The 26,524-nt window shown below is 40.5% G+C and overlaps 1 protein-coding gene across 1 annotated transcript in view; it reads right to left on the bottom strand.

The window, feature by feature from the left end:
* Nucleotides 1–535: 535 nt before the first annotated feature.
* The window catches only part of Dcdc1 (doublecortin domain containing 1), a 364,522-nt gene continuing 338,533 nt past the window's right edge, over nt 536–26,524 (bottom strand). Inside the window, 6 exon segments of the mRNA XM_051144875.1 lie at nt 536–808; nt 3,517–3,667; nt 15,142–15,318; nt 16,543–16,679; nt 22,528–22,629; nt 23,346–23,477. Of these exon segments, the coding sequence (XP_051000832.1) occupies nt 681–808; nt 3,517–3,667; nt 15,142–15,318; nt 16,543–16,679; nt 22,528–22,629; nt 23,346–23,477 (827 nt within the window). The 3' untranslated portion in view covers nt 536–680.

The raw sequence follows: 26,524 nt of genomic DNA, 5'->3' as shown, positions 1-26,524 counted from the left end.
AAACTAAAGAGAATTTGGAGAAAAAGAGAGACAGATTTCTCTGGTATTCAGTAGCTACCAGCCATTCCAGTTTTATTGAGTATGAAGGAGATTTTAACAGAAGAGCAAAAAGCTGAGTGGTGGATCCAGAAAATGCCACTTGGAGTCAAGTTTAAAATTATGTGGTCAAAGAGTCACTATATGATCACTGTTCTATCTGTATACATACACACACATAATATGTCTCTTGATCCCTCTATGCTACTTTTCAATAGCTAGTAGTTTGTGCTTTTATTTTCTCAAAGGAAGTTCACCTGAGATGATCACCTTACTTGCATTATTTGTCTGGTTTTGTTGCCTTTCTGAGAACAGACTTGAGGGATCCAGCTACATCACATAAAATATAGAAACTAGTAACCTTTAAAAGAGTCTGATTGAGGGAGCTGGAGGCATAGCTCAGGGGCACAGTGCTCAACTATATGTTCAACTACTAGCTCCAAATCTCAATGCTGAGGGGGGAATACAAGAAACTGTACAAATTAAAAGGACTAAAGAATTCATGTCATGGGCTGGAGAGATGGCTCAGCTGTTAAAGGCTAGGCTCACAACCAAAAATATAAGAAGTTATGTCACATGACATGATATGAGCACATGAAATGTACACACAGCTATATGAGTAAACTACAGCACAAGACATACAGTCAATTGTGTAGCTGCATGAGAGACAGCAGCTGCACGGATGGTGACACCACAATGTCTGTTGCTTCGGGGCCATGCTGCCTTCGGACTCTGGCATAATTTGCTTTAACTTCCACCACTTGCTTTTTTTCTGTTAAAAGAAAAGCACATATGTATATGTTCAGAGACAGGTCAAAGCATTTATAGAGAATAATTAATGTGCAGGGTGATGAGGGCACTTAAGCTCCCCAGCAATCCTCGGCTTCTACCCTGTGTTCTCATCACACACTTTCTCTGTGCACACAGTCAGTCGGGCACAAGCTGCCAGTCTTTGGAAGTCTGTGCAGTCAGAGACACTCACGGGGCTTCCTTCCAAGTAGTATAGCACTTGCGTAGGAAGCTAGCATGTGAGTGCTCTAAAAAGACCATGCCTGCAGATAGTGAAAATCAAAGCATTTAGGATAGCATTCAGGCTTTAGTGCAAATGACAGAAAACATTGCTAATTGTGTTGAGAATGAGAGCAAACGATTCCAGTATGAATGCATCTAGTTTGTTTTGCCAAATAAAATTCATTTAAAAAAAACCGAACATAATTCTTCAATGACTGACATCTGCCTGTTAAATTATTTTTGCACTGTTGTATACAAAAGAAATCATTGTCGTGTTTTGAGACTCATAGAGTGCCTTATTTTCTTACAGGTAGGTACGTTAGCTAGTAAGGCACAGAAAAATCATGTGTGGTATGATTAATTAGTTAGACCTCAAAATGAATAAATACACACAAAAGCTTTTCTCTTCCTTTTTGTATTTGGAAGTATTTGGAAGATGTATATTTACATTAGGTGATTACTTTTATTTTATTTCATGGAAACAACAAAATGGCATCACTAAGATCAGGTTCTAAGGGATAACTAAATTTGCTTCTGTCATCCACTGTGTTTTCTAGAACAGACATGGCATGCTCAAAAGCATGTAAGCAACTAGGAAAAACCATAAACCCTTTATCATAAAGGTTCTGTAGACAGCTACTTCCACAGGACAGGGGCCAACTTTGGCTTCCCAGAAATATATATTTATAAAACTGAATGTTCAAAACCGAATGCTTGTCCACATAGACTTGTAAACACAGTTAGCAAAGAGAAGAATGGGAGGGAGATAATATTTCAGCTTCCAATTTTCCCAACCCCCCTCACTGGTTTTATTGGGAACAAGCTTGTTCCCAGGAAGGCAGCCTAGACTCTCCTTTGTGGTCTGGATACCCTTTGGGATAGCTTTCTTGAAGCAGGTTTAGCTGTATATACCAGTCAGACCCCAGTGAACAGTATATGGCAGGGAGGCTAATGCTGAGAATGTGAAAGGCTGAGCAGTGCAGATAATGAGGGGACTTCACCAGCGTCTCCTGCTGCAGTGCCCGCTTGCTTACGTTTCCACTGGCATGGTCACTGGAAGGGTGGTCATTGTGGTGGTTAAGATTGAATCACCCAACCTCTGGCCATGTCTTTGCTAGAGTTTCTAGACTCGGTTAAGTGAGATGGGAAGTCCTATTAAATGTGCACCTCACCGAACACAAGAAAAAGTAGGCTGAGCATGAGTGCTATTACTCTCTGCTTCCTGACTGCAGGTGCAATGTGGCCTTGTGAGTCACCACCTCCTCTTGCTGCCGGGCATTCTCTACCATGAGGGGTTGTACTGCCAAGTATTTGGGCAGAACAATGAGAAAACGTGTTTGCATTCACAAACAAGTTGAAGATGCCCAGGAAAGGAAATCTTATGTATATTTCTCTTTCCTCTTACAGGGTGTATATGTTGAATATACAGAAACGTGTTAACTAACATTTACAAATGACAACAACCTTACTGTTGTTGGATGCATGTAAGGGACACCATACTGAGCTGAGGTTCCAAGCAGTGATGGAGGGAGATAACAGAACACAAAGAATGAAAAGACTGGGACCTTGCCCACAAGGTCGGACAATGCTGAGGGAGGCTTTGTGTCATCTCTCCGAACAGTGCGAGACAGAATGATACATATATATCTCCTCAGTTCTCCACAAGCAATTTATACTTTTGTCTCTTTGTGCTAAAAATATGAGGTTATATCTCCAACTTTCTTAAACCCCTTCCATTTACCCACCTTACTCATAACATAGTCATAACTTTATGGTACATTTCTTTAAAAAAAAAAAACCTCCCAATATTTTTATTATAGGGATATCAGGTAATTTTCTTTCTAATCTTTTAATTTCCTTAATGTACAAACAATGACTTTTGGAATTTCCTGAAGATTATTATTATTTTTTTGTTTTTGCTAGTATCTACATTCCTACAGAAAGGGCTTTAAATTCTTTAGGATAAGATAAAAGGCTGGAGTTCATTTTGTGAACATATGTTCTTTCCATTTCTGTCTTCTATCAAAGGAAATGATTAGGATATAGGGAGTGTATTAAAACTAGCATATGCTCACTTTCTCAACAGAAAGAAAATCTGCAAACAGAGAAATTCCACACTGCTTTGAATAATTCGAATAGAAAGAAGTCAACAAGAACCTCTCTTTCCCCAAGATTCATCACTAAGGTAGTGCCTTCAAACAAGCCTCAGTGTCTCTGTAAATTGGCCTGGGTACAGCCCAAGACCCCCCAAGATTTGGTTGTGTTCCTTAGAGTAAACAGTGTCAACAATGAGTCTTCTCAAACACACAAATGTAAACTTCACCTTCATAACAGGGAAGAGGCCATCATGAGGAGTTTAATTACTAAAACTCATCCTACAGTGTTTAATGTTCAAGAGGCGAGAACTCAGCAGAGGAGACTGAATGCTTTAATCCTTCAAGACCTGGATAAAAGAGATATCACCTGTACCTTTTGAGGTTATAAAGCCATGTCCTGCAGACACACAGACAGTCATATCCCTCTCTATCTCGTCCCATGACTGAATGAGCTCCCCACTTGAGGTATAAAGGGTTTTGGCTGGGGGCGACATTTTCAGACGAGCAGTGCAGACATCCAGCAACTGAAACACAAAGGGACAGCCATTTCTTGAATGATAATGTCTCCAAATTGTTATTAAAACTCAAAGGGACGGCCATTTTTCAAATGACAATTTCTCAAAATTGTTATTAAGACTCTTTGAGACAAGGCTTCATGTAATACAGGCTCCTAGACTCCAAGTCACGACTTAGTTGATGTTGACCTTGAACTTCTGATACTCCTTCTGACTGTCTTGAGCACTGCGTTACAGGTGTGCACCACCAGGCTGGGGCTCTGTGTCACCGGGAGCAATCTCAAGGCTTCATGAATGCTAGGTAAGGACTCGACCAATGGCACTACATCTCAAGCCTCACTTTGAGAGAGCTCTGTCTTTACTGAAATATTCATTCTGTTACAGTTGTTGGGCAGTGGTAAGGAGGAGTGGGAAGAGGCCACTCAGTGTGTGACTGCTGATGTGTTTAACATGAGGGACATCAGTGGTCTTTGGTGAGGATCTCCTTGAGGCTTGATTTTTCCACAGTGAGGGCATAATGATGCTTAACAAAATTTTAAATACAATAAACCTTGGATTAGGAATCTAGACATGACAAAATAGCTTTCATTTTTTTTTCTTAATGATCAAAGAACTAGAAATACAAATGGTTAGGAAACTTGGACACTTGACCTTTGTATCATAATGAGAAGACCTTGGAAAATTAAAAGAAATTGAAAGAGGCCCTTGTAGGTAGCTTAAAATGTTATCAATTAAAACAATTGTTAAACATAGAAGCATAGAATGAGAGAAATCTTAGTATAAAACTTATTTTGTAATTGAGAAGACATTCACAGTAGGTACCAGAATGTAAGAAGGAACATTTTTTAAGCTGATTAAAAAACAAAACCAAAAACAAAACCAGCAACAAAACCAAAAACACCTTTTGTGGACATCATGCAATTTTATTCTTAGGAAGCACTGGTCAATCAAATAATTAAGAACTCAATAATAAAAATAAGAACATTTAAATGAATAGGTAAATAAGTAAACTTTAGAGCCTTAATAGATTTTCTGTTTATTAAAATTAGACATTCAGAAAATTCAATGAAAGAAAATCCCCCAAAGAGAAGTAATAATTTTTAAAATGTGAGTTTCTCATATAAAAACTATACAGTTTTACTGATAGACCAAAAGCTGTTTCAATGCACGTGAGACCGCCATGTGTCTGGTTGTGAAAAGTGGATATCACAAAAGTTGTCAATTGTCACGAAGTTAACAAATAGCCTTATTCAGATGAAGTCAGAACACCTATGTGATGCTTTTGTGGGGTTGAAAAGTAATTCCATAATGTGTTTACAAGATTCATAAACAACAGTCCTCAAGTAAAGCACAGTAACAAAATGAAATAGTGGGTAACTGCCACTTTCAGGTAGCAAACTACATTATGAACTGGTGATAGCTTTAAAAGCATTTGGTACCCCAGCTCACTTAACAGCAGGTGAACTCTGTGTCAGAGTGAGCAGTCTAAAATGATATTCTGGCTTCATATGGGGACCAGTCAGCAAACAAAGTTGAGAAAATTCTTTAGGCCAACAAAGAAGAAAAAGGTTTCACTTAAAATTTTCACCAGAAAAAAAAAATCTGCATAGTTGTTAAAAGGGAAAAATACAATCATAAAAATTTTGAAGAAAAATCATTGAATCTTGATATTGTCTCCATATGGTGAAAGATTATCTAAAGCATTAAAAGTAACAAATAAACATATTATTGGTTACTTTTTGTATGTTAAAAAAAAAAATCAGAAAAATTTGGCCACAGCATGTCACCACAGATCTGAGAGTCTCGTGAAACAATAGGGAAAGATCTCTCTCAACATACGAAATGCATCCAATAGGAAAACAATGCAGAGTGCCACAGGAAACCTGGAGGCCTCATGAAGTTATATTGCTCTGAAGGAAAATAAAATTTTGTCAATAGTTTCTGTACAAGTCACTGGAGACAAGTAAGTTAACACAAGTCTCTAACATCTCTCTTCAGTCAACCTGTGTGTGTCTAAATGGCCACACTTAGCAGCAGAGCTCCCACTGACTTGCAAAGGCTTGGTCACAGACACTAGCACTGTCCCTACAGAACACTCTGGCAATATGTATCCAAGTGCTTAAACATGTCGGTATGAATTAGAGTTAGCAAACAAAACCAGAAAGCAAATATAAATGTATATATCATTATTCCTCACAACAGTAAAAGCCTTAAGATGGTCTATTTTCAATCAACAGAAAATTCTATAAACAAATGTCTGTTAACAGAAATATTATGTTATTGTTAAGGGTTAAATTCTATAAGGAAAAGTCACAACAGTTGCTTAGATTAAACAGAGCACCTTTCAGAACTGACCTGCCATAGGTCATACTATGATCACAGTAGCCAAGCATAGACAATTCTTTGGAAACCATGGACAATCAAATTCACACTACTTGTGAGTGATAGCATCTCCATTTTCGTATTGATCTTCTTAGTTTCTCCACTGGCTTTATCACACTATTTGCTTTTTATAAATGAAGACAAAACTAAAAGATAATTAGTCAAGAAATTGATAGTGACTGTTATAGAAGTAAAACTGCAATAGAGCCTTATGTGTGTGTGATGTGTAGGTGTTCGATGTATGTGTGTATGTGTGTATGTGTGTGAGATATGCCTGCATGTGATGTGTGTGTGTGTATGATGTATGTGGTGTGTGTTTTACGTGTGTGATGTGTACATATGTGAAACGTGTGATATGTGTGTGTGATGTGTGTGATATGTGTGTGATGTGTATGTTTGTGTGTATAATGCATGTGTACATATGTGTGAGTTTTCTAAATTTTCTATAACAATGTTCACTCCTTAGTTTATAAGTGTACCAAACCAATACCAGAGGTGAGTTGGCTTAAATAGTAGACCACTTCTGCTGTTCTGGAGGATGTAAAGTCCAAGTCAGGGTACTGGCTGAGTCAATTTCTGAGGGTCTCTGTTCTTGGCTTACAAATGGCCATCTTCTTGCTGTGTTCACATATGGGAGAGAGAGAACGAGGTTTGTGGGGTGTTTGAGTGTGTGTGTGTGAGTGAGTGTGTGTGTGTGTGTGTGTGTGTGTGTGTGTGTGTGTGTGTGTGTGTGTGTATGTGAGGGTGTTTAAGTGCATCTAAATGCCCATGTGTGGAGGCCAGAGGTCAGCCTTGAATGTAATCTGTCTTTTCTCATCTTGTTTTTTAGGACAGTCTCTACTTTTACCTTGGGCTCTCTGATTCAGTTACACCAGATGATTAGCAAGACCATGAATTAGCCTGTCTGTGCTTTGCTCACACAGGGACTGTAAGTCAGCATGTTTGTCCTGCCAACACCTTATCGATGGAGCCATTTCGCAACACTCTCTCTTCCTTTTCTTGTAAGGCCACCAATCCTGTCTCAGCAAGTCCCTACCTATCCTCATGGCAGAATGTATCTTTACCTGTCGCCCAAAAGCCTCATCTTCGAGGTTTAGAGCTTCAACATTGGAACTTGGAGGATGGAGCAGGCTTAAATTTACTTTTCAATACTCACTGTATTTATGTGTTGTCTGTCTAAAGGCAAACAAAATGTAGAATAGCTGAGTACCTCCCTGGGCTGGAAATAGTCTGGTAAACATATATAAAGTGGTATATGGGAAAAATGTCCATCTAATTTGAAAAACTTCAACAGAAAAGGGAAAATGACCTTTCCACTTAGATGCCACCCCCTGCAGAGATCATATATCCCATTTCTAATTGGGATAATGCCTAAACCTGATAAAAAGCATAATCAAGGCAAAACAGAAACCAAATTTATGCCTGCTTCATTTGGTTTTTCACTGAGATAAAATCAATGAGTTTACAAAAATCTTTTAAAAATAAACTAGAAAATAAAGTGCTTTCATACAATTACATCCAAAAACAACCTAGTGAGGTTATAACATAAGAGACATTCTTACTTCCCAGTGTCTCATGAGTGTCAAAATTTGTTCATATGCTTCTTATCACACTGACTAGTATAAGTCAAATATTGACCATTTTGTGGTTTAATAAAAATCACAGTGAAGGACCAGTGTTCTATAAATAACCTGCCTAGTCTCTGCTATGCTTTATGAGTATAGCTTTCGTAGATGAGGTTTCCTCAAGCTGGGGCACAGGGACCTCTGGACCCACTGTGTGCACCAGTGGGCACGAAGCACTTGATAATCAGAAGAGAAAAGACCTGTTTCTTACCCTGCAGCTTCTACCCCTGCGTCATAGCCATTCCTTAGCTGAGAACACACACAGGGGTTTTAAGGTGCTGTGGTATCAGACATATCACAGAGATGGGAGAAAACAAATATTTCAGACTAGGGAAGACGTTCCCAGGCAAACATTAATCAGGAAAAGATGCTGGTCCTGGAGAGAGAGAGAGAGAGAGAGAGAGAGAGAGAGAGAGAGAGAGAGAGAGAGAGAGAGAGAGAGAGAGAGAGAGAGAGAGTGCTAGCTCCCTGGTGCTTTGATGACTGATGAACCAACTGCAGCTGGAGGTGAGTGTTGCTGGAGCACTGTTCAAAGAGTGTGTGGTTAAATCAACCACAATAGGCATGGTAGTGAGAGCAGCTGAGCGGCAGTCTGTGTTGGCGGAGACTCGAATGCCACCTGGAGCTTCAGTACACTGAAGGTAGAGAGTGAAGTGCTTTGTAATGTGCCTGCTTCCCATTCTGCCAGTAAAAGTCCAGCCATTGAAACTCCCAGTGTCTTTGCAATCTGTTGTCAGCCAGCTCCCGTGAGACTCTGAGCTCTAGCCTTCCCCCTCACTGCCTCCATCTTCACACAGCCCGTTCTCCAGAGGTATTCCTCATAGCTAGACAGCCTTGAGGACAGGTTTCTACCAGATCACCAAGACTCTCAGGCAACCTCCTAATTAAAAAACAACAGATAGCATGGAAAAGGAAGAGAATGGGATGAACTTTAAAAAAAAAAAGCAATTAGCTCTAAGAATGCTTATACATAGCCAGGCCACACGATCTCCCCAAACATTTTCCCAAAGCCCCCTTTCTTGTTTTCAGAGACCAACTACGGTCTGATCATTTTAGTCTCGGATAGTATTACAGCCATTTCTGCTGTCTCCTCTCAGAAATTTAGGTTAAAGTCCAAATTCCTAACAACTGTATTTGAAGAGGAGTTTAAACATCATATGAGGGAGAGGCTTAACCTAACGGGACTGGTTTCCTTATAAGAAAAACAGCAGAATCTCTTCCCTCCTCACACAAAGGCAAGGCCATGAGAGGACAGGGCTAGAAGGTGGCCCTCAGTAAGCAGTGGGAAGACACAGCAGCAAAAACAGGAGCCAGCTGGTCATGCTGTAACCACGCTCAGAAATGCAGCAGTGACTAGGAAGTTGAGCCATCTAAAATGTCTCAAGGCTCACGCCCAGAGACCTGCTTCCTTCAGGAAGGCTCTACCTTCTGAATGTTCTACAACCTTCTCAAATGGTGCCACCAGCTCAGGACCAGGCGTTCAAACACCAAGTCCCCGAGAGAAAACCACAACACAGCCCAAGCCAACCAATGCCTATCACTTTCAAACAGTCTCTCGAGACTGTCACACTGCTCCCTTCTCCTCAATGTGAGCACCATCTGGGTAACACACTGCACCAACTCAAACACGCACGCCTTTGTGTGGAGCCCAGTACTCTCTCTGCCGGAGTTATCGATGCATACCCCTTTCTCAAGTGCTGTCAGGGGGTGGCAATGGATTTCCTTGTAATGTTGTCCCTTATCCCGGGTAGGCAGTCTCCCTCCCTTGATGGCTCAACTGAACTTGACCTTCACATTTGTTAGTCCTTCTCCAAGACGATGACTGTTTCCTTATAAGAACGATCTGCATTCATCATTTTCAAAGGTACAGAACACACAAATACACAGGAAAGAAAAATAAGAGTAACCCATGTTATGACCCAATGCAAAATGAATACTTAGAGCAGTTAAGTCCTTCCATGCTGTTTTCAATTTACCCATGAATGTGTGTTTAGAGTCTAATTCCACATGCTTTAGATTATGTTTATTTTACTTAGTGTATCTCGGCCATATTTGTTGTTTTTATTCTCTCTTAAAGCTAATTTTAATTGAGTTATGATATTCCATCCTATGTGCTATAATTCATTTAACCAATTTCCGATCGCTAAGTTTTAAAATTATTTCTAATTTATCTCTATTGAAAATACTTCTGTGATAAACATCTCTAGCAAACAAACTTTGTATAAGTTCACAAAAATGTTCTTGGGGTATGTCACAGTTTGAGTGGGAGATGTCACCCCACAGTCTCATGGGCTTTAACACCTGTCAGGCTCATGGGCCATTCCTCCAGAGGAACTGGTATGGAACAGAGATGTTTAAAACCCCAGAAACCTCAAATTTGAGACCTAAAATTTCATCCTGAGAATGCAAGGCATGAAACAAAGCTCTCTCCTTTTCTGGCCTGGCCCAGAGAGCACCTGACACAGCCCCCAAGGATTTATAGGTGGTTAGTCATGTGACCTGTCACCTGTTATCCTTCCCCATGTAAATAGAGCACTGACAGCACCCTAGCACCAGCCAATCAAACACATTCATCCCCCAAACTCCTCCCCACTGTCCAAGGCTATAGTGTCCTTGTTCAGGAAATAAAATACACCTTCTATTTCATCAAATATTGTCTGAAACTCCTCCTTTATTCTGGAGAAAGAAGGGCTCCCCTCCTCCCTGAAGGATTTGCTGTTGGATCTCCTAGCTTGACTGTGGGCCAGGCAGTCATAGTGAAATTTCCTTGGTCATAGCTGGAGCTTTCCCTGCAGCTGCAAGGCAAAGGCCTGACTTATCCAAGTCAGCTGGGACCTCTCAGAGCCCTGAGCTCTAAGCACTTGGATCAGTCCCAGAACCTGCATTCTAGTGGCTCAGGCACAGGCATTCGCCCACACCCTTCGCCCAAGGGTTATAACACTGTGGTATTGCCACTGCCTTGGCTTCATAACCCTTGAGTTTCCACTGTTGTCTGGCAACAGAAATCTCATTAAAAAGAGCTAACTGTAACATGGTGGAAAAACTCTTTTTCACATCCCCAGTAAGATAGGATGTCTTGTCCCATGGACCTCGCTTCTTGTGCTCCAGCGGTTCCCAAAGGAAGCGGAACTAGGACTCCAAGTTTCACGTGTTTCTGCCCAGAAGCCAACAGTGCCAGGACCTTCCTGTAAAAGAAGCATGCACTTCCTGTGGCTCTTCACAGCAGCAGGAGAAATGGAACCACAAACATCTATTCCTCAACTGGTGGCAGTAGATGGTGGAACTTTCAAGAGGTGAGACTTTGCTGGCAGGGCAATACTTCTGTAGGGACCTAGGGTCAGGTCTTTGAGGGTCATGGCCATTCTCAGTTTTGTTCTCAGTGTCCTTGTCTGCTCAAAGGTGAGAAACAACAGGTACCTGCTCCTGTCACCATGAACCCTATCATGGACCCCAGCTGTGATGGACTGGAAACATGAGCCCAAACAACTCCTTTTCCCAGAAGTCTGTCTGTTATGTTGTCACAGTGATGAAAAACTAATGTGGATGCATTCAAGTGCATTTGCTTATGAGACGCATAATCAAGTAATTGTTCTCTATAAAGTTCAATTTCCATCGACATGACAGTGTCTATTTCTCCGTACCCAATTAAAGCCTGGGTATATTTTCATATTCTTTGCCAACTTGAGGAGACAGCCTAGTAGGACAGCCAATTAGAGACCACTTCCCAAATACAGCTGCCGTGGCACAGCACCTTGGCCAAGAAGAGGGCTCAGAAGCTGTTTCCAATAGGTAACCCAGATGAAGCAGGCAGTCCCACCCCCAGGACAAGCCTGCAGTCTTCATGAGCTTTAAATCTAATTGTTGGATATGGTCAATGGTGGATAAAAATCCATTTTTTTATACCATATGACTCAGGGGACAGTGGCCTTATGGTATTTTGAAATAAAGTGTATTGATAAAAACTGGCTACCTCATGGGCCTGGGAGCAGGGACTCTCCTCGGGCTAAGGAGCCTTGATTTGGTCTGCTGTAGCACCTGGGTGGGTAAAGGCTCAGTGAGGCAATTACAGGGAGTAGAGCCTTGCGAGCTGAAGGATGCAGATGGTGGGGGAGGCTGGCTCCAGCTACGCAGTGCACAGCACCACCACAAGGGACTTGAGGTGGGTCTCATCTGAGAATTATCTTGGGGTTTAGTAGTCCTGAGATAGCAGGTTGACTAAATTCTAGAGCCAATTCTCTGTCATTCTCTGCTGTAGAGCACTAGAACTCTGAAGTCCCTGGGGTCTATATGACATCCCAGGGCCATCAACCCTCCTCTAAGTGATCTAGGTGATTGGTATTCAGGAGATCCTGAAAGACCAAAGGCAGGCCCTCTGCCTGCACCTACTTCAGTACTGAGGTTATAAATCATTCAATCAAAAAAAAAAAAGGGGGGGGGGTAATGAACTGATTAGACCCTTATCCGAAGAAGAGATGTAAATGACTAGCAAATTTTATAAAATGTATTTTCTATCTTTAGCTACCAGGGAAATCAGAATGCCCACCATCAAGAAAACAAATAACAGCAAACTCTGGCAAAGACTGCAGAGGGACAGGAACCTTTATACACGGTTGGCAGGAATATAAACATGTGTAGCCACTGTGAAAATCGATATAGAGGGTCCTCACAAAACTGAATTTGAACTAAATGACTGTGCTATACCAACATAAGTCTATAGCTGAAGGACACTGAGTCGGCATGCCACAGAGGTACTTACATATCCATATTCATTAGAGCCAGGGAATGGAACAAACCTAGATGTCCATCCATCAGTAGATGAACAGATATAGAAAATGTAGTACACAATGTGCACAATGGAATATTATGAAACCATAAATAAGATTGAAATCATGACTTTTTCAGAATAATGGATGCAACTGGAAATCATATTAAACAAGTTTTTAAGTCAGACTCAAGAAGGCAAATATTGTATGCTTATCCTTATATGTGGAAACTAACATTTAAATGATATATGTGTCTATGTTTGTAAGTCATGGAACTAGAAAGGGATTTAGGAGAGGGAAGAAATGGAGTTTAAAGGACATAGGAGATAGAGAGCAAAGAATTACATGTGAAAGAAAAACAAAACAGAAGAATTACTGAGAAGAAAGGAGATCAGTGGGACTGGAGTAGGAGGGTGAGGGTGGGGGGAGTGGGAAAGAGAGGGGTGCTAGCCAGGGAAAGGATAGTGGGGGGGAGGACAACTGAGCACACGCATGACATGTATGTAAAAAAACCAAACAAACAAAAAACTACTTGAAGGAACCAAACCAATACTTTTTATGCTAATTTAAAAAATTAAAGAGAGTAACAAAGAAATTACAGTCTACAATTAAAGAAACTTGTCAAATATAGCCAATATTGCTATGAACATCATTAAAGTGCATATACTTGTTTTTACATAATTGCTTTGTTTTGCTATATACAATCTACACTAAACAACTTGCCCTTGAGTGTAAGGAGTCTTTGTATACAATTTATCATAATTTAATGAGATCCTGTACCATGTAGTGTCTATTATTGATGTTAATCTGTCGATTACACAGTGCTCCAAAAGTTTACAAAAATCTATCCAGAAACACAAATTAGGATGATGCATCACGGGTTCTAGCATAGTGGCTTTCATGTAGAGTCCATAAAAATTATATGTAATCTTTGGAAAGTTCCTTGTAAGTTTTGTTACACTGTGTCTCATTAGGCTATTTTGCTCCTATCATCACACTTTCTTCTATGTGTATTGGTTAATCGATGTATATTCTTTCAGTATTTGATTTCCTTTAGTTGTCAGGGCTAAGTGCTCTCTTGAAAGCAGTATCAACGACATTGGCTCTGGCTTCTGAAGAGACCAATCTGAAGAGGAACATTTTAGCCACACTTCAGTGCCTTCCCAAAGAAGCTGTCTTTCACTGTCTTTCCAGAGTAACCACTTTCCCATTTGCCCTGAGGTGTACAAAGCATTTCCCTTTATTGTGCATTTTGAATGTTCTTCATTTTTTCTTCATACCTCGAGTGCATCAGCTCTGGAGACCTGGCTGCACTCAGGGCTCTACCAGCTAAGAGAGGCTCTCTCCCTGGGAGCCTGGAACAGCCTCGGAGCTGGCCTCCACTGAGCTGCCTCTGCCATTCCTCCAGCATCGTGAACTTCCATAGGTCTTTTTACTGTGCTTTCATGCTGTGCCAGCCCTGGCCCCGACATTATTTCTGGGAATCTCTCTCGTCCCAGGAAAGTCTATGAGAATGCCTCACAACATAAAGCAGCTGAAGTACTTTTTAGCAGAACCACTGAGCAGCAACGACTTCAGAAAAGACTAGTAACCCACTTGCCTCAAGTTTCCACTTAAAGATTAAGACCAAAATGTCAAACTTTCCATTCACACCCATCAAATTATGAGCAATTAATGAACACTCACATGTCTCCTCCTAAGCTAAGTGGAAATTCTGTTAGCCCAGGATGATGAGTTATAAGAATATTGTCTTATAACTGGTGTTGCTTTCTGTAAGAACTGCACCTGTTTTCCCATATCTACTGAACAACTCACAACAGGGGTTAGAAATAACTCTTTTGTGAGCTAGATTTAAGCTAATAAGAAAAATGATTTTATTCATTTATTTTTCTAAATTTACTTATTTACTTTACATCCTGGTCATAGCCCCATCTCTCCTCTCCTCCCAGTCTCACCCTCCCTCCCTCTCTCACACCCCCTCCCCGATTTCCTCAGAAGAGGGGAGCTCTTCTTCCCATTCATCCCAGCTCATCCCGTCAAGGACTGAGCATGTCCTCTTCCCCTGTGGCCTGGCAAGAAATTGAAAAAATATTTTAAATTATTATTATCATAACTATTAAAAATAGACTGGGTCCCAGCAGGGCATGGTGGTGCACGCCTTTAATCCCACCACTCGGGAGGCAGAGGCAGGTGGATCACTGTCAGTTTGAGGCCAACCTGGTCTACAAAAATGAGTCCAGCATGGCCAAGGCTAAACAGATAAACCCTGCCTTGAAAAACCAACCAACCAACCAACCAACCAAACAAACAAACTGGGTCCCACTCAGCCACAGCTGGCCTTAACTTCACTACTGTAGCTAAAGATAATCAGCCTCCTGCCTCCACCTCTCAGGTGCTGGGATTAGAAGCTTGAGATACCGCACCTGCTCTTAAATGATTTTAAAGTGTAGATTATAGTCTTGGTCTGCAGTGTGTGCAGTGGGCATTGTTCTATGCTGGTCATGCGTCATCTTCAAATTCACACACATGTCAGATAACGCTGGACTGCTCTCACTTGCACGTGTAAGCTCGGTTAAGAATTTGATCGCCTTGTGAGGAGAGTATTATTCCCGGTGGACAAATGAGAAAAGGAGATTCAGAATAGTTCATTATTCTAGAGGTGTCACAGGCGGGGTCTGGTTGCAGGCCTATTCAATATTCACATTGGACTCACCTCTGAAACAGCACTGGCCCAGGCATAAGTGCCGCCATCCGGTCTGCGCCCGTTCTCGTACACCCACACCCGTTTCACCACGGGAGCCTGGTACAGGCTGAGCTGCTCTGCTCTCTTACATGGAGCTGTGGTCAGAGAGCACCGGGACTGTCGTCCTTGGCCTTCAGAAAGGTGTGCCTGTTAAGGAAAGCCCAGGGAATGCTCATGTGGAGAAGAATTTGGTGTGTCTAAGGAATGTGATGGAAACCACATAATCACAATTTATACCAATACAAGTCTAGTAAGGCCAGACCTCTCCCGTGAGAGACTTGGCGGAATTTAAGCACTAAAGGAGTTAATAGCTATTGGGGTAATAACATGGAGAGATTCACTTTCACAAAGCATTGAACTCATTTGCATTGTTGAGAAAATGTGTTTCTGGACATTCTGGTCCTCCTACAGAGACATCTTTGTAACTAACAAGTGAGTTTAGAACCACAGCTTCCCTTCCTTTAGCTAAGGGATGCTTAAGGGGACTGTGTGTATCCAGTCCTAGCTCACTCATTTCTGAAATGCAGCTGCCACCCTTCTGCTTTGCCAAGTCCTCGCCTGGCAGCCCGTCCTACTGCCTCAAGCATGTCCTAGCTCAGCGCTCAATGCTCAGTTGCTGACTCCCTGACTAGGGATTTAGCCTTCTTAGCTTGGCAACAAGTCAAGTCTTTAGCAATGTCAACTTCTTCATTCCAGTCACCTTGATTTAGACACACACTTAAAATCTGCATTGAACACACATCGTGAATCTGAGAAGCCTTGTTAAAATAGTAACATACAGTTTGGTTAAAAAAAAAAAAAAAAAAAAAAAAAAAAAAAAAAAAAAAAAAAAAAAACTCACAAAGCATACAGGCTTTCCCCAATATCTATTTCCAATCCTGTCTCAACTGCTGACCTTTCTCTTTTCTACGTTTTATGTCTGGCAATCTTGACTGATTAACCAATTGGCCGAAACCACTTTTTCATCCTCTTACTTCTGAACGTCTCCATTGTGATCAGTATTGTGCTCTTCGCTCTTTTTACATATTGAGTGGTACCCTCAGGAGTGATGACTGATGAAGCCATAAGGTTCAACCCGACTACACTTAGTGTAATTACCATTGTACATATCCACTGGGCCTTTTTTTTCGTCTTTGCTAGGGCCATAATTTCTGGTCTCCATTCAAACAAAACAGACGTTCCTGTGAGCTGGCTGTCTCCAGGATAGCTACTATCCAAATGCCAATTCAGTGCTTGGCATATGCTTATGGTGGTCATAACTGCTTAGTTGCTGAGAGCATATTAATAGCATAATTTAAAAATTCAACATGCTACTTTTAAATGCTGCTAAAAGGGGCCGAGTCCTTAATGTCTGGATCCCTAAGAACATACCTCTGTCTGTCTTATCAGTTCCATGAGCTTTGTTTCTTCTGGAGTCTCTTCAGTCCAGCCTCCTTGTACTATCACTGGCTGTAGAGGGCTTTGGGTGGGAACCATGGTGGCTGGCTGGCAGGCTGCTACTCGCCGCCCTAGAAATGAGTCCGAAGAGATTGTTTCTCAGGATAGGCTTTCAAGTTTCAGAGGACTTGCGTTGACTTTCTATGCGTAAATTTTCCCACCCAGGAGCAACAACACAGGCTAAAATTCGAAAAATATCATAGAAGCCAAAATTCCTCAGGTATAATATTTAACAATATTAAAGCGTGGGACTTTAAATGGCCAGGACTCTACAGATGGAAAAGGAAGACAGCGTGCTGACTTCCACCTGGCCTCTCACAGCATCTGTGATCTGGTTCAGCAGTAATTTAGTCAAATAGAATTCATGACCTTACTTAGTTCCCATCATTTCTTCCAGGCCCAGAACATATGTTTTGCTCTTTTCACTAATAACAAGCCTTCCCCCACAATTAGCTTTGCAGCCTGGGGATTAAGTATTGCTAAAATAATATTAACAGAAGAGATTGGAGCCTCTATTTTTTTCTACCTAATAATACCCCGTGAGCACAATTCACTTCTGATGCCTCAGCTGAGCCCTTTGTGCTGTTTAAAAGGCTGGAAGAAGAAAAACTATTTTCTGGGCTACTGTATTTGGAAGAACTGTAGGTGTAATTTATCAAGTGTGGTGGCTCAAATGTTGCATTCCTTCAAGAAGACCAGTTCAAATCTTTATATGACACTGTTTTCTTTTTCTGAATTGAAGGTATATCCAGCACTGAATCTCCCACTGCTCTGAACTTAACAGAGTACAGATAATATTAATTTATGAAACACACACTTTAATGAGTAACACCCCAACAAATATCATATTTAGAATGCACTTTTGACATTCAAATTTGCACAGATAAACAGAGTTCAGCAAGAGTTCATTATCACAGCTAAGAGCCAGAAGCTGAAAACTGGAACCAGGTAAACAGATTACAAGGTATTTGTTTTTGTCACCTTGCTTCTAGAGGTCCTAAGCAAACAAATGTACTTGAAGCATAATGTTCACAGAAATGCATAAAAGGTTTTGGTTAGAGGGAAATTTTTTATAATATATTGTAATTTACAAATGTAAGAATAACATAAACTGAAATCAAGCAAAGGGGTTGTATATAAAATATTTTATTTTATTGTTATAGTTTCCACATAGTCTACATTATTTTTACATGATATTGAGGAATAGTAATGACTGGCTATTGGGGAATGCCTCTTCTCTGCTTCTTCTCCTTCTCCTTCTTTTTTGTGCAACTGAATAATTTATTTATGTCCCTCAACTGATGAATAGATAAAGAAACTGTGGTACATTTACACAATGGAATACTACTCAGCTATTAAACACAAAGACATTATGAAATTTGCAGGCAAATTGATGAATGAGGTAACCCAGACCCAGAAAGACATGCATGGTTGTACTCACTTATAAGTGGAATTTAGCTATATACTATAGGATAACCATACTATAATTCACAGACCCAAAGAAAATAAATAATAAGGAGGACCCAAGGGAGGATGATTAAATCTCACTCAGAAGGGGAAATAGAATAGATAGCAGAAATGGATGAAAAGAGGGAACAAGGTAGGAGAGGGAACACAGAGAGGAATGAAGGTGGAGATCAGACCTAGGGAGAGCAGGGGCAAGAGAACAGAGGGCCTGCAGAGAGAAGAGAAACTGTTGGTGGAGGCATCTCTGACAAACTGGAGACCTAGAACAGGGTAGATTTCTGGGAGGGTATGGGGGTGATTCTAGCTGAGGTAGCAGGGATCATAGAGACGGAAGAGGAGAGCCTCTAACTAGACAGAACTCCTAGTGTAGGGAGGTAAACACCAACCCACCCACAAAAACTTCCACCCAAAGTTCACCCTGCCTACAAGATGTGCAGGGATAAAGATAGAGCAGAGATTGAGAGAATGTTCTTCCTTACTTCTAGTGTTTCATTTCAACTGAGTAGAGGCCTGTTGGCTTTTCCTATTGGAAGCTGGACAAAATAAGCTGAGGATTCTTGTTCCAGTTTCAGTTTTCTCTTAGAAGCTGGAGAGTGAGTCTTTTGTAGTGGTTTCATACTGCCCTTCTAAGCAATTCTCCCCATTCCACTCCCTTATTGGGACACCAATAATTTTCAGTATCTGTGTCCTGGAAGGGATTCTGATGAACAGATATACCTGATTCATGTGTAGAAGGGTGACACTTTGGTATGATTTCTAATACTGAGTTTAATTGGTTCTAAGAAGGCAAATTAGGAAATACACTGTCTTCTCAGGAACCCAGGTATGAACATTTATTATCGATTGCATGTTAAGCATGTAATAAGTATTTGACATTAGCTACATAATCACAAAATTGTTACGAAGTAATTACTATTATTAATAGCACTAATCATGCTTATGAATGAAGTACAATCAGCTCAATACAATGTTTTGTTAATAGTACTTCCAATGACCAATGGCTGAAAAAAATGGGGAATAGTCAGTTCAGCAACTGTTCACACATTGTATACCTCTGCTTTCAGGTAACCCTAAAAATGTATAAAATTAAAGAGGTCCATGTCTACAACCTCAGAATTTAGGAGGCTGAGGAAATAAGATCATGATTTAGAAACTACCATCTCTGCCTCTGTCTCTGTCTCTGTCTCTCTGTCTCTCTCTCTGTCTCTCTCTCTCTCTCTCTCTCTCTCTCTCTCTCTCTCTCTCTCTCTGTGTGTGTGTGTGTGTGTGTGTGTGTGTGTGTGTGTGTGTGTATAAGTGGGTAGATGGAGAGAATACCTAATAAATAAGTACTGCAATTACCTGAGCTAAGACCTGACTATTATTTATTCTGATAATCCCTGAATCTAGTCTAAGGCTTTCCTCAGAGGAAGACATAGAGTGGTTACGTGTTATCTTATGTGTAATGGCAGCACACACACACCAGTTTCTAGATGGATACTAGAATTAGCATTGAATCTGAGAAGAAAATACATCCATGGATAACACCAAAGAGTGGACACCCACTAACCCAATATAGATTGTTACAGTGTCAGTGCTGTGGATGCCACCAAATTATATTTAAATGTCTTTTTGAAAATTATACCAAAAGTTAAAGACATAATGTGAAATTCACCAAAGGCAGTTCTGCCAGATGCTGTTTTCATTATGTTGCTTTACTATGGATTTAAGTCAATAAAGAAACAAAGCTTGGAACATTCCCTGAAGTGAATGGATTGAAATCCCATTCATTCTTTTTTCCAGTCATTCTACAGCTAGTCAAAAGCATATTAGAAGGGTATAACATTTCTCACCTAAGGGGGTCGTCCCATGGGCAAATAATTAAAATGTCTTGAGGGCTACTGGGGGGAAGTTCAAGATGTAACAAACTGCTTTACCCCAGGCTTGGAATTTGTAGGGAGGGGGAAGCCCCAGGGGAAAAGCAGTAATAATAACAACAAGGGAAAATCCAAGAGGCTAAGAGAGAGAAAGCCTGAAGTATAACGAATTAAATTTTCTCAAGAGCCCAGAATTTTGAAAGCACATGATAAGCCTAGGATGCTAAAAGAAAAGTCAAAGGGTGTGCTGAACAAGGAGACAGGAGACCTTACAGAAAGTGGGATCATGAAGGTCCATATTAGGAAGCACCAGCCTTGTTACTAAGGATGCTAAGGAGCCTCAATGGGCCTTATATGTGGGATAACTTAATGCTTTTGTATTTTGACATGATCATTTATTCCAGAATCTCAGCCTTGCTCATGTTGCCTGAGTACTAGGATGGTGGGCTGACCGTTGAACCACCATAATCTTGATTTTCTTTGAGAATAGTATATATAGGTGTAGGCTGCAAGTTCTCTCCCTCTCTCTCTCTCCCTCCCCCCCCCCTCAAATCAGGGCTTATTGATATTGATGGCTGCCAAAGTGCCCCCCAAGTCAACCTCTGATGTTATTATAATCCCATCTGCATGCTAAAAGACACCTTTCTTGTGCCAGTACAGTTGATAGTTGCTGTGCTGATAACCTGAAGCAATCATAAGGAAGGAAAAGAAATGGTGCCTGAATTCCAGGAAATGTTTGCTCATTTCCAGAAAAGATATGGATATTTCCCATTAGTAGCTGTCCTTCCTTTCCCACAGCTCCCTCCATTTATTTTACTCTATTTCTGCCACTTCCCCACTTTCTGGAGTTAAGAATTTATTTGAGGTTTATCTTTGCTGATGAATTGGTTCTCAATATTGTTATTAGTTCCATAACTGTGAGTGGCAAAAATGACTCAGCTTTTTGAAGACAAAAATCATGAACAAAACTGGTAACCATCAAATGGATACTGTGAAGATTTGAGGCAGGGAGAACAGTTAGGAACTGCTCCACTAACCCATTCAACAGACCATGTGCTTGAATTTGAATAAACAACGGAAACTCTTCTTGTTAGCTTCTCTGATGCTAACTAGATAAAACACCAACCAGAAGCAACTTGGAGAGGAAAAGGGGTTATAGGGCCTGCAGGTTATAGTCTTATCACAGAGTTAGGAACTCAAGGCAGAAGGCTGAAACAGCAACCATGGAGCAATGCTGCTTGCTGGCTTGCTCTTCCTGGCTTTCTCAGCTTCCTTTATTATGAAATTCAAAAACACCTGCCCAGGGATGGGCACAGTAGGCCAAACCCTCCCATATCAGTCACGAATTAGGAAAGTGCCCCACAGACAATCTAATGGAGACAGTCCTCCACTATTCTTCCCAAATGACTCTCTTTTTTGTCAAGTTGAGAAACACTAACCAGGCCAGAGACATAGGGCATTGGAATCCTTTTGAGCTCAATGTAATCAAGGTTACAAGACTTTCTGAAGATCCGCTTGGGGAAGGAAAGGGGTGTGACATGGATGACTCGCAGGTTCCTACGAGAGAATGCCTGACTGGATGGTGGAAATAGACTTTGTCTCCACTGATTGGGGAGAAAAAGAGGCATTGGCATTGGGGTGATGTGACAGCTTTTCATTTTGGCATGTCCCTGAACACTCATGTGATTGAGTCATTTTTGCCACTCCCAGTTATGGAACTAATAACAATACTGAGCACCAATTCATCAGCAAAGATAACTCAATGTTTAGTAGTAAGAACAACAGACATTTGGGGTAGTCATAGATGCTTTCACTCACAGCTGGAGTCATTCCTTAGGTAAGGAATGGATACTGGTTGTTCCACAGCCAGAGTCACCTTTTGCACTGGGAACTATGTGTGCTGTGGTTGAAGCACAGCTCATAGCGTATTTATGATCAAGACACAAAGTTCTGAGATGCTGATGGTTACAAAGACTGAACTGCATTCCTTCCTCGACTCAGGTCCACAGGACAGCGATTCTATCTGAGCAGTCACCCGCATTTCAACTGCTTAGAGTAGTATAGAGTCAGGAACCTAAGTTTCTGTGAGAAGGAGAGCTATGCAAGAGGACACACAATTGTTTGCTTTGACTATGAAACACTTATTTTATGCTGTATTAAGATGAGTCTGTGGCTCACTGACCCTGACCTTGAAGACTTTAGTACTGCTCTGCTCTAATTGCTAAAATGAAAAATGTCTTATAAATACATTTTACTCCCCATCAATAGAATACCAAAAAATAATGGCAAGATTGTGTTAAATTGTGCAGGTCTTGTTTTGCCTATTTCTAAGGTCTCTACAGTGTCAGTTAAAGGATTATTTCAAAATACAAAATTTTCTTAGTGTATGAGGTATTCCTTTCAATATAAAATTTATAGATAAAGTCAGTACTAAATGGCTATGTTGTTAGACTTTATACTTTGTTAAAGCTTACATAACATAATGTTTGTGTAGCATGTACTGGCTATGTATTTGGTATTAAGCAGAAGGAAATAATTATTAGTAACTCTTGACACATTTGAATTAAACATGATGACCAGCTTCATCCACACTGACCTTTCAACTGTCGCATCTTGTGTCTCATGGTGTCTAAATCAATCAAAATTTTGTCCCTCTTTAGCCAGTCTTGTTTCTTTAATTTTTCTGATTTCTGTGGTGCTACAATAAAAAAAAATAATGTTTTGCATAGTGCTCTGTTATCAACCATAATTTATCATAGGCACCAATAACCTACAAGGAACTTTCTGCTTCAAGAGATAGATGAAATTAGAAAGATGTAATTAAAAGAGGTAAAGACTGTTAAAAAGAAACTTCATTTGACAGATGAGAGAGCTTAAGGCATTTCTGTCTGGAACAGAGGCGGGCCAGAAAGGAGATCAAAACTGCTTTATTGTATAGATTTACCATATGCAATAGTCATATTTCATTTTCTGTTTCCACCAACTGTTTGGTGGTGATGAAAGCCTGGCTTGGGACCATTCATTTTTTTAAATATCCACCTACTGCCTAAAGGGTGCAATTCTTAAAAATGAAAATGTGCAGACAGGTCGTCCTCTGTGTGAATTAAACTCATTTGTTATTTTCTAATGGATACCATTATTCTCCGCCGTATAGACCAAGCATCTCTTTATCAACTAAATTAGACATTTCTCCGTGCAGAATATTCCATTCCAGTAAGAGAAAAACAAGAAATGGTGCAAGTATGTGCATACAGCTATCTTTGCACATGTATTAATTGACCGATTGGCTCTCTGCATAAATAAGATATTACTATGGTGACATTATACACACTTAATTTATTTTCTCATGACATAAAATGTATTTCTCCCTCTCTTTACACACTGCCTAGAAGGAAGCAAAAACAAACACTGTACCATTTAGAGGCATAAATGGTTCACCACAAGACACCCAAACAGCAATAGGACTTCTGAGGACCTGAGCAAGCAGAGACTTATCTATGCCCTCCAAATAGTCCAGTCTGCTTTCCATTTTCAATCTTGAGCTTTCTGGGAAACAAGAGGCACATTTACTCAGTTAATACTGAATGAATATGCTTTATGAATTCATTTGTTCATAATTATTATCAGAACCGGAGCCAACACATACATTTAGTCAGAAACTTCATAGGCAACAAAAGAGTTGACTATTCCCCCCAAATACTTTAAAATACAACAACTCTAAAAAGTAACTAAAATACATGGAATTTAGGTAAGATGCAGCAGAGCTGGGTGATTTTAGCATCTGTGTTCTTTCTGCTTCCTGCTCATTAAGCACTATGCTGAATTTTGACAGCTATTTCTTAAAAGATCTTCTATGGAAATTAATGGCATAATACCCAAACTCAACTCCATACAGGAGCAGGCCATGAAAGGCCTTGCCTTGCCCAGGGATGTGTTTTGGGACATGGGAAAAGAAGAGATGGCATAAAAAAGAAACCCTTCTGACAGTCCTGATGATAGACATTACTCTGTCCCTCCAAAAGGACTTTAAAGAAGAATTTTTTAAAAGTATGTTTTAGATGAATGCCTTTTAAAAACGTTAAGTGAAAGCAGAACTGTGTGCTTTAAAAATCATTTAGGCATTAAATCTTCAAATCACTATTTTTTCAAAACTGATGGAAAAAAGCTGGGCACAGTGGCTCACACCTGTAATCCCAGCATTCAGGAGGCAGAGGCACACAGATCACTGTGAGTTTGAGGCCAGCCTGGTCTACAAAGTGACTCCAGGACAGACAAGGCTACACAGAGAAACCCTGTCTCAAAACACCAAAAACCAAAACAAAACAAAAAACCCAAAAACCAAAACAAAACAAAAAACCTGAAGGAAAAATCAAATAATATAATAACACAATTATGATAAACAAAATTCATAAATGCTTGAAAGGTTCCAGGCAAGCACTGGTCAAATACTTGTTCATATTCATAAGGACCAAATACCAATTATATGCAAAGAATATCAAATATGCATTCAAGTATATATATATAAACATGTATATATGTGCATATTTATATATTGTGTTTTGAATATGTCCATTCAAATTCAAGTACAGAAAATCAATGGTCAATATGATGTTATTAGGAAGTGTGTTATTTATTCATTTCTGCGGTATATGCACATGTTTAGGCAATTTCCTGTGTAGGTGCCTGTGACTATCTAAGGTTGCTTTGTGGATGTTGTCTTCTGCTATTCTCCATCTTAATTTTGAAACAGGCTCTCTCTCTGAACTTGATGACTGCCTTTTCAGTTATGCTGTCTGGCCAATGAGGCCCACAATCTACCTGTCTCCACCTCCTAGCCCTGGGGTTTCAGGTGTGTGCTATCATGCCTAGCTGTTTAAAATGGGTACTGGGGGGGTCTGAACTCAGGTTTTCATCCTTGCACGGAACATCTTATGCACTGAGCCATTTTCTCAGCCCTGATGGTTTTTAGAAAGATGACTCTATTGTGAGATGTCCTCTTCTTCACTGGGATTAAGGTCCTTATAAAGGAGATGTCACACAGCTTTTTGGCTCCCTGGTCTATTAACTTTCTATATGACACCTCAGAATGTCTCCCCTCTAGAAGATGCAGACCTTGATCTTACCAGTCAACTAAGCCTGCCAGTGCCTTGATTTGGACTTCCTAGTCTCTGTGAAAACCACATTTTAGTTTTAGAATTGCTTAGACTATTAGAAAAAGGTATTACCAGAATTGCACAAAGAAACAACACAGGCAAATCTGTAGACAATTTACTTCAGCCGAAAAGGTTCAAGATGACCTAAACTGGGTGAGCAAGCACACTGGGGTGGAAAGGTCACTTGGTTTTTGTTTTGGAGCAGGTGGTGGCTGTGTCTTGCCCCATTGGTGAAGGCTAGACCTCACAGCCTGGTGAAGTCATAGCTGGTACAAAAAGCAGGGGTGTCATAGTCAAGCCTCAGAAGTGTCTGACATCCAGGAAGTTGGCAAATATGCACATACTAAGGTTTCACAAGATGGGGGAGATCTGGTGACAACTGGCAGGTCACCCATCTTTGGTAGGACAAAATGGTTCTCATATTCACAATAGCTCTATTATAATAGAACAAAAATGAATAAAACAAAAAATCACCAGTAGATACATTTTATAGTGAGTAACAACTCCTGGGGGGAAAAAAAACTGTCTACCGAGATGGACCAATTAGAATTTCAGTCCTGTGGAGAGATCACTGCAAGTCCAGAGGCTAATTGCCTTATGTTGGACTCCCTCTAGCCCTCTAGACCAGCCGTTTCTTATCCACCTCAGTGTATGAACTAACATCTTGTGGCCAGTAGGTAAGAACACTTTAAAGCCTATTAACTTGACAGACCCAGACACTAGCTTCCATCAATCCAAAAGCTAAGAATGTCATCAGATAGCATCTCGGGCTTATAAAGGAGCTTCCTCCACTTCACTGTACTTGCCTCTCTGATGTAACCCTCAATGTATTTTAAATTTGCACTGATTTATGGTTTTCTTTGTTCTGTGAAACTATAAAACTCCTTTCATGTTGGAACATGGAATTTGGGATAACTTAAATCTGTGTTCCCTAGCTATGGTTACTCAAAATGGCTCCAGAACAAACTGCCTCTTATTCTCTTTAATATAACATTTTCTGTGGCTTTTGTATCAACACTATATTCATTTGCTTCTCATGAAAATTCTGTAAGGAAAGTGATTATTAGTATGCTCAGTTACAAATGAGAGAACCAAGGTAAAGTAGGTTCAAGAACTTGGCCAATGTCCTTCAGCTGCAACTGGTAAATCTGAGATTTAAAACCAGGCATTCTGACTCCCAAATCGAAATTTGTAACCATGGCATTCAGGGCAGGCGTGGGAACCCTCACACTGAGACCATGCTACTGGCTGTATCCCAGCTGACAAGGTTGGCTTTTGTTTGACAAAGCACTGTGCACGGCACAGTCCCCTCCCATAAACTGTAGATCGTACAGAACAAAGAAGGATGTGGGTAGACAATTGTGACATGATGTGCTAAGAGTGGCAGGAGAGGGCATTTGCTGAAGTTTCTAGAGTTTCACAGAAGCGTAAGGGAAGGAA

This window comes from Acomys russatus, chromosome 4 (assembly GCF_903995435.1).
Source record: "Acomys russatus chromosome 4, mAcoRus1.1, whole genome shotgun sequence".
NCBI classification, from domain to species: domain Eukaryota; kingdom Metazoa; phylum Chordata; class Mammalia; order Rodentia; family Muridae; genus Acomys; species Acomys russatus.
Note: the sequence above shows the minus strand (reverse complement) of the source record. Positions and strands in the feature narration are given on the sequence as shown.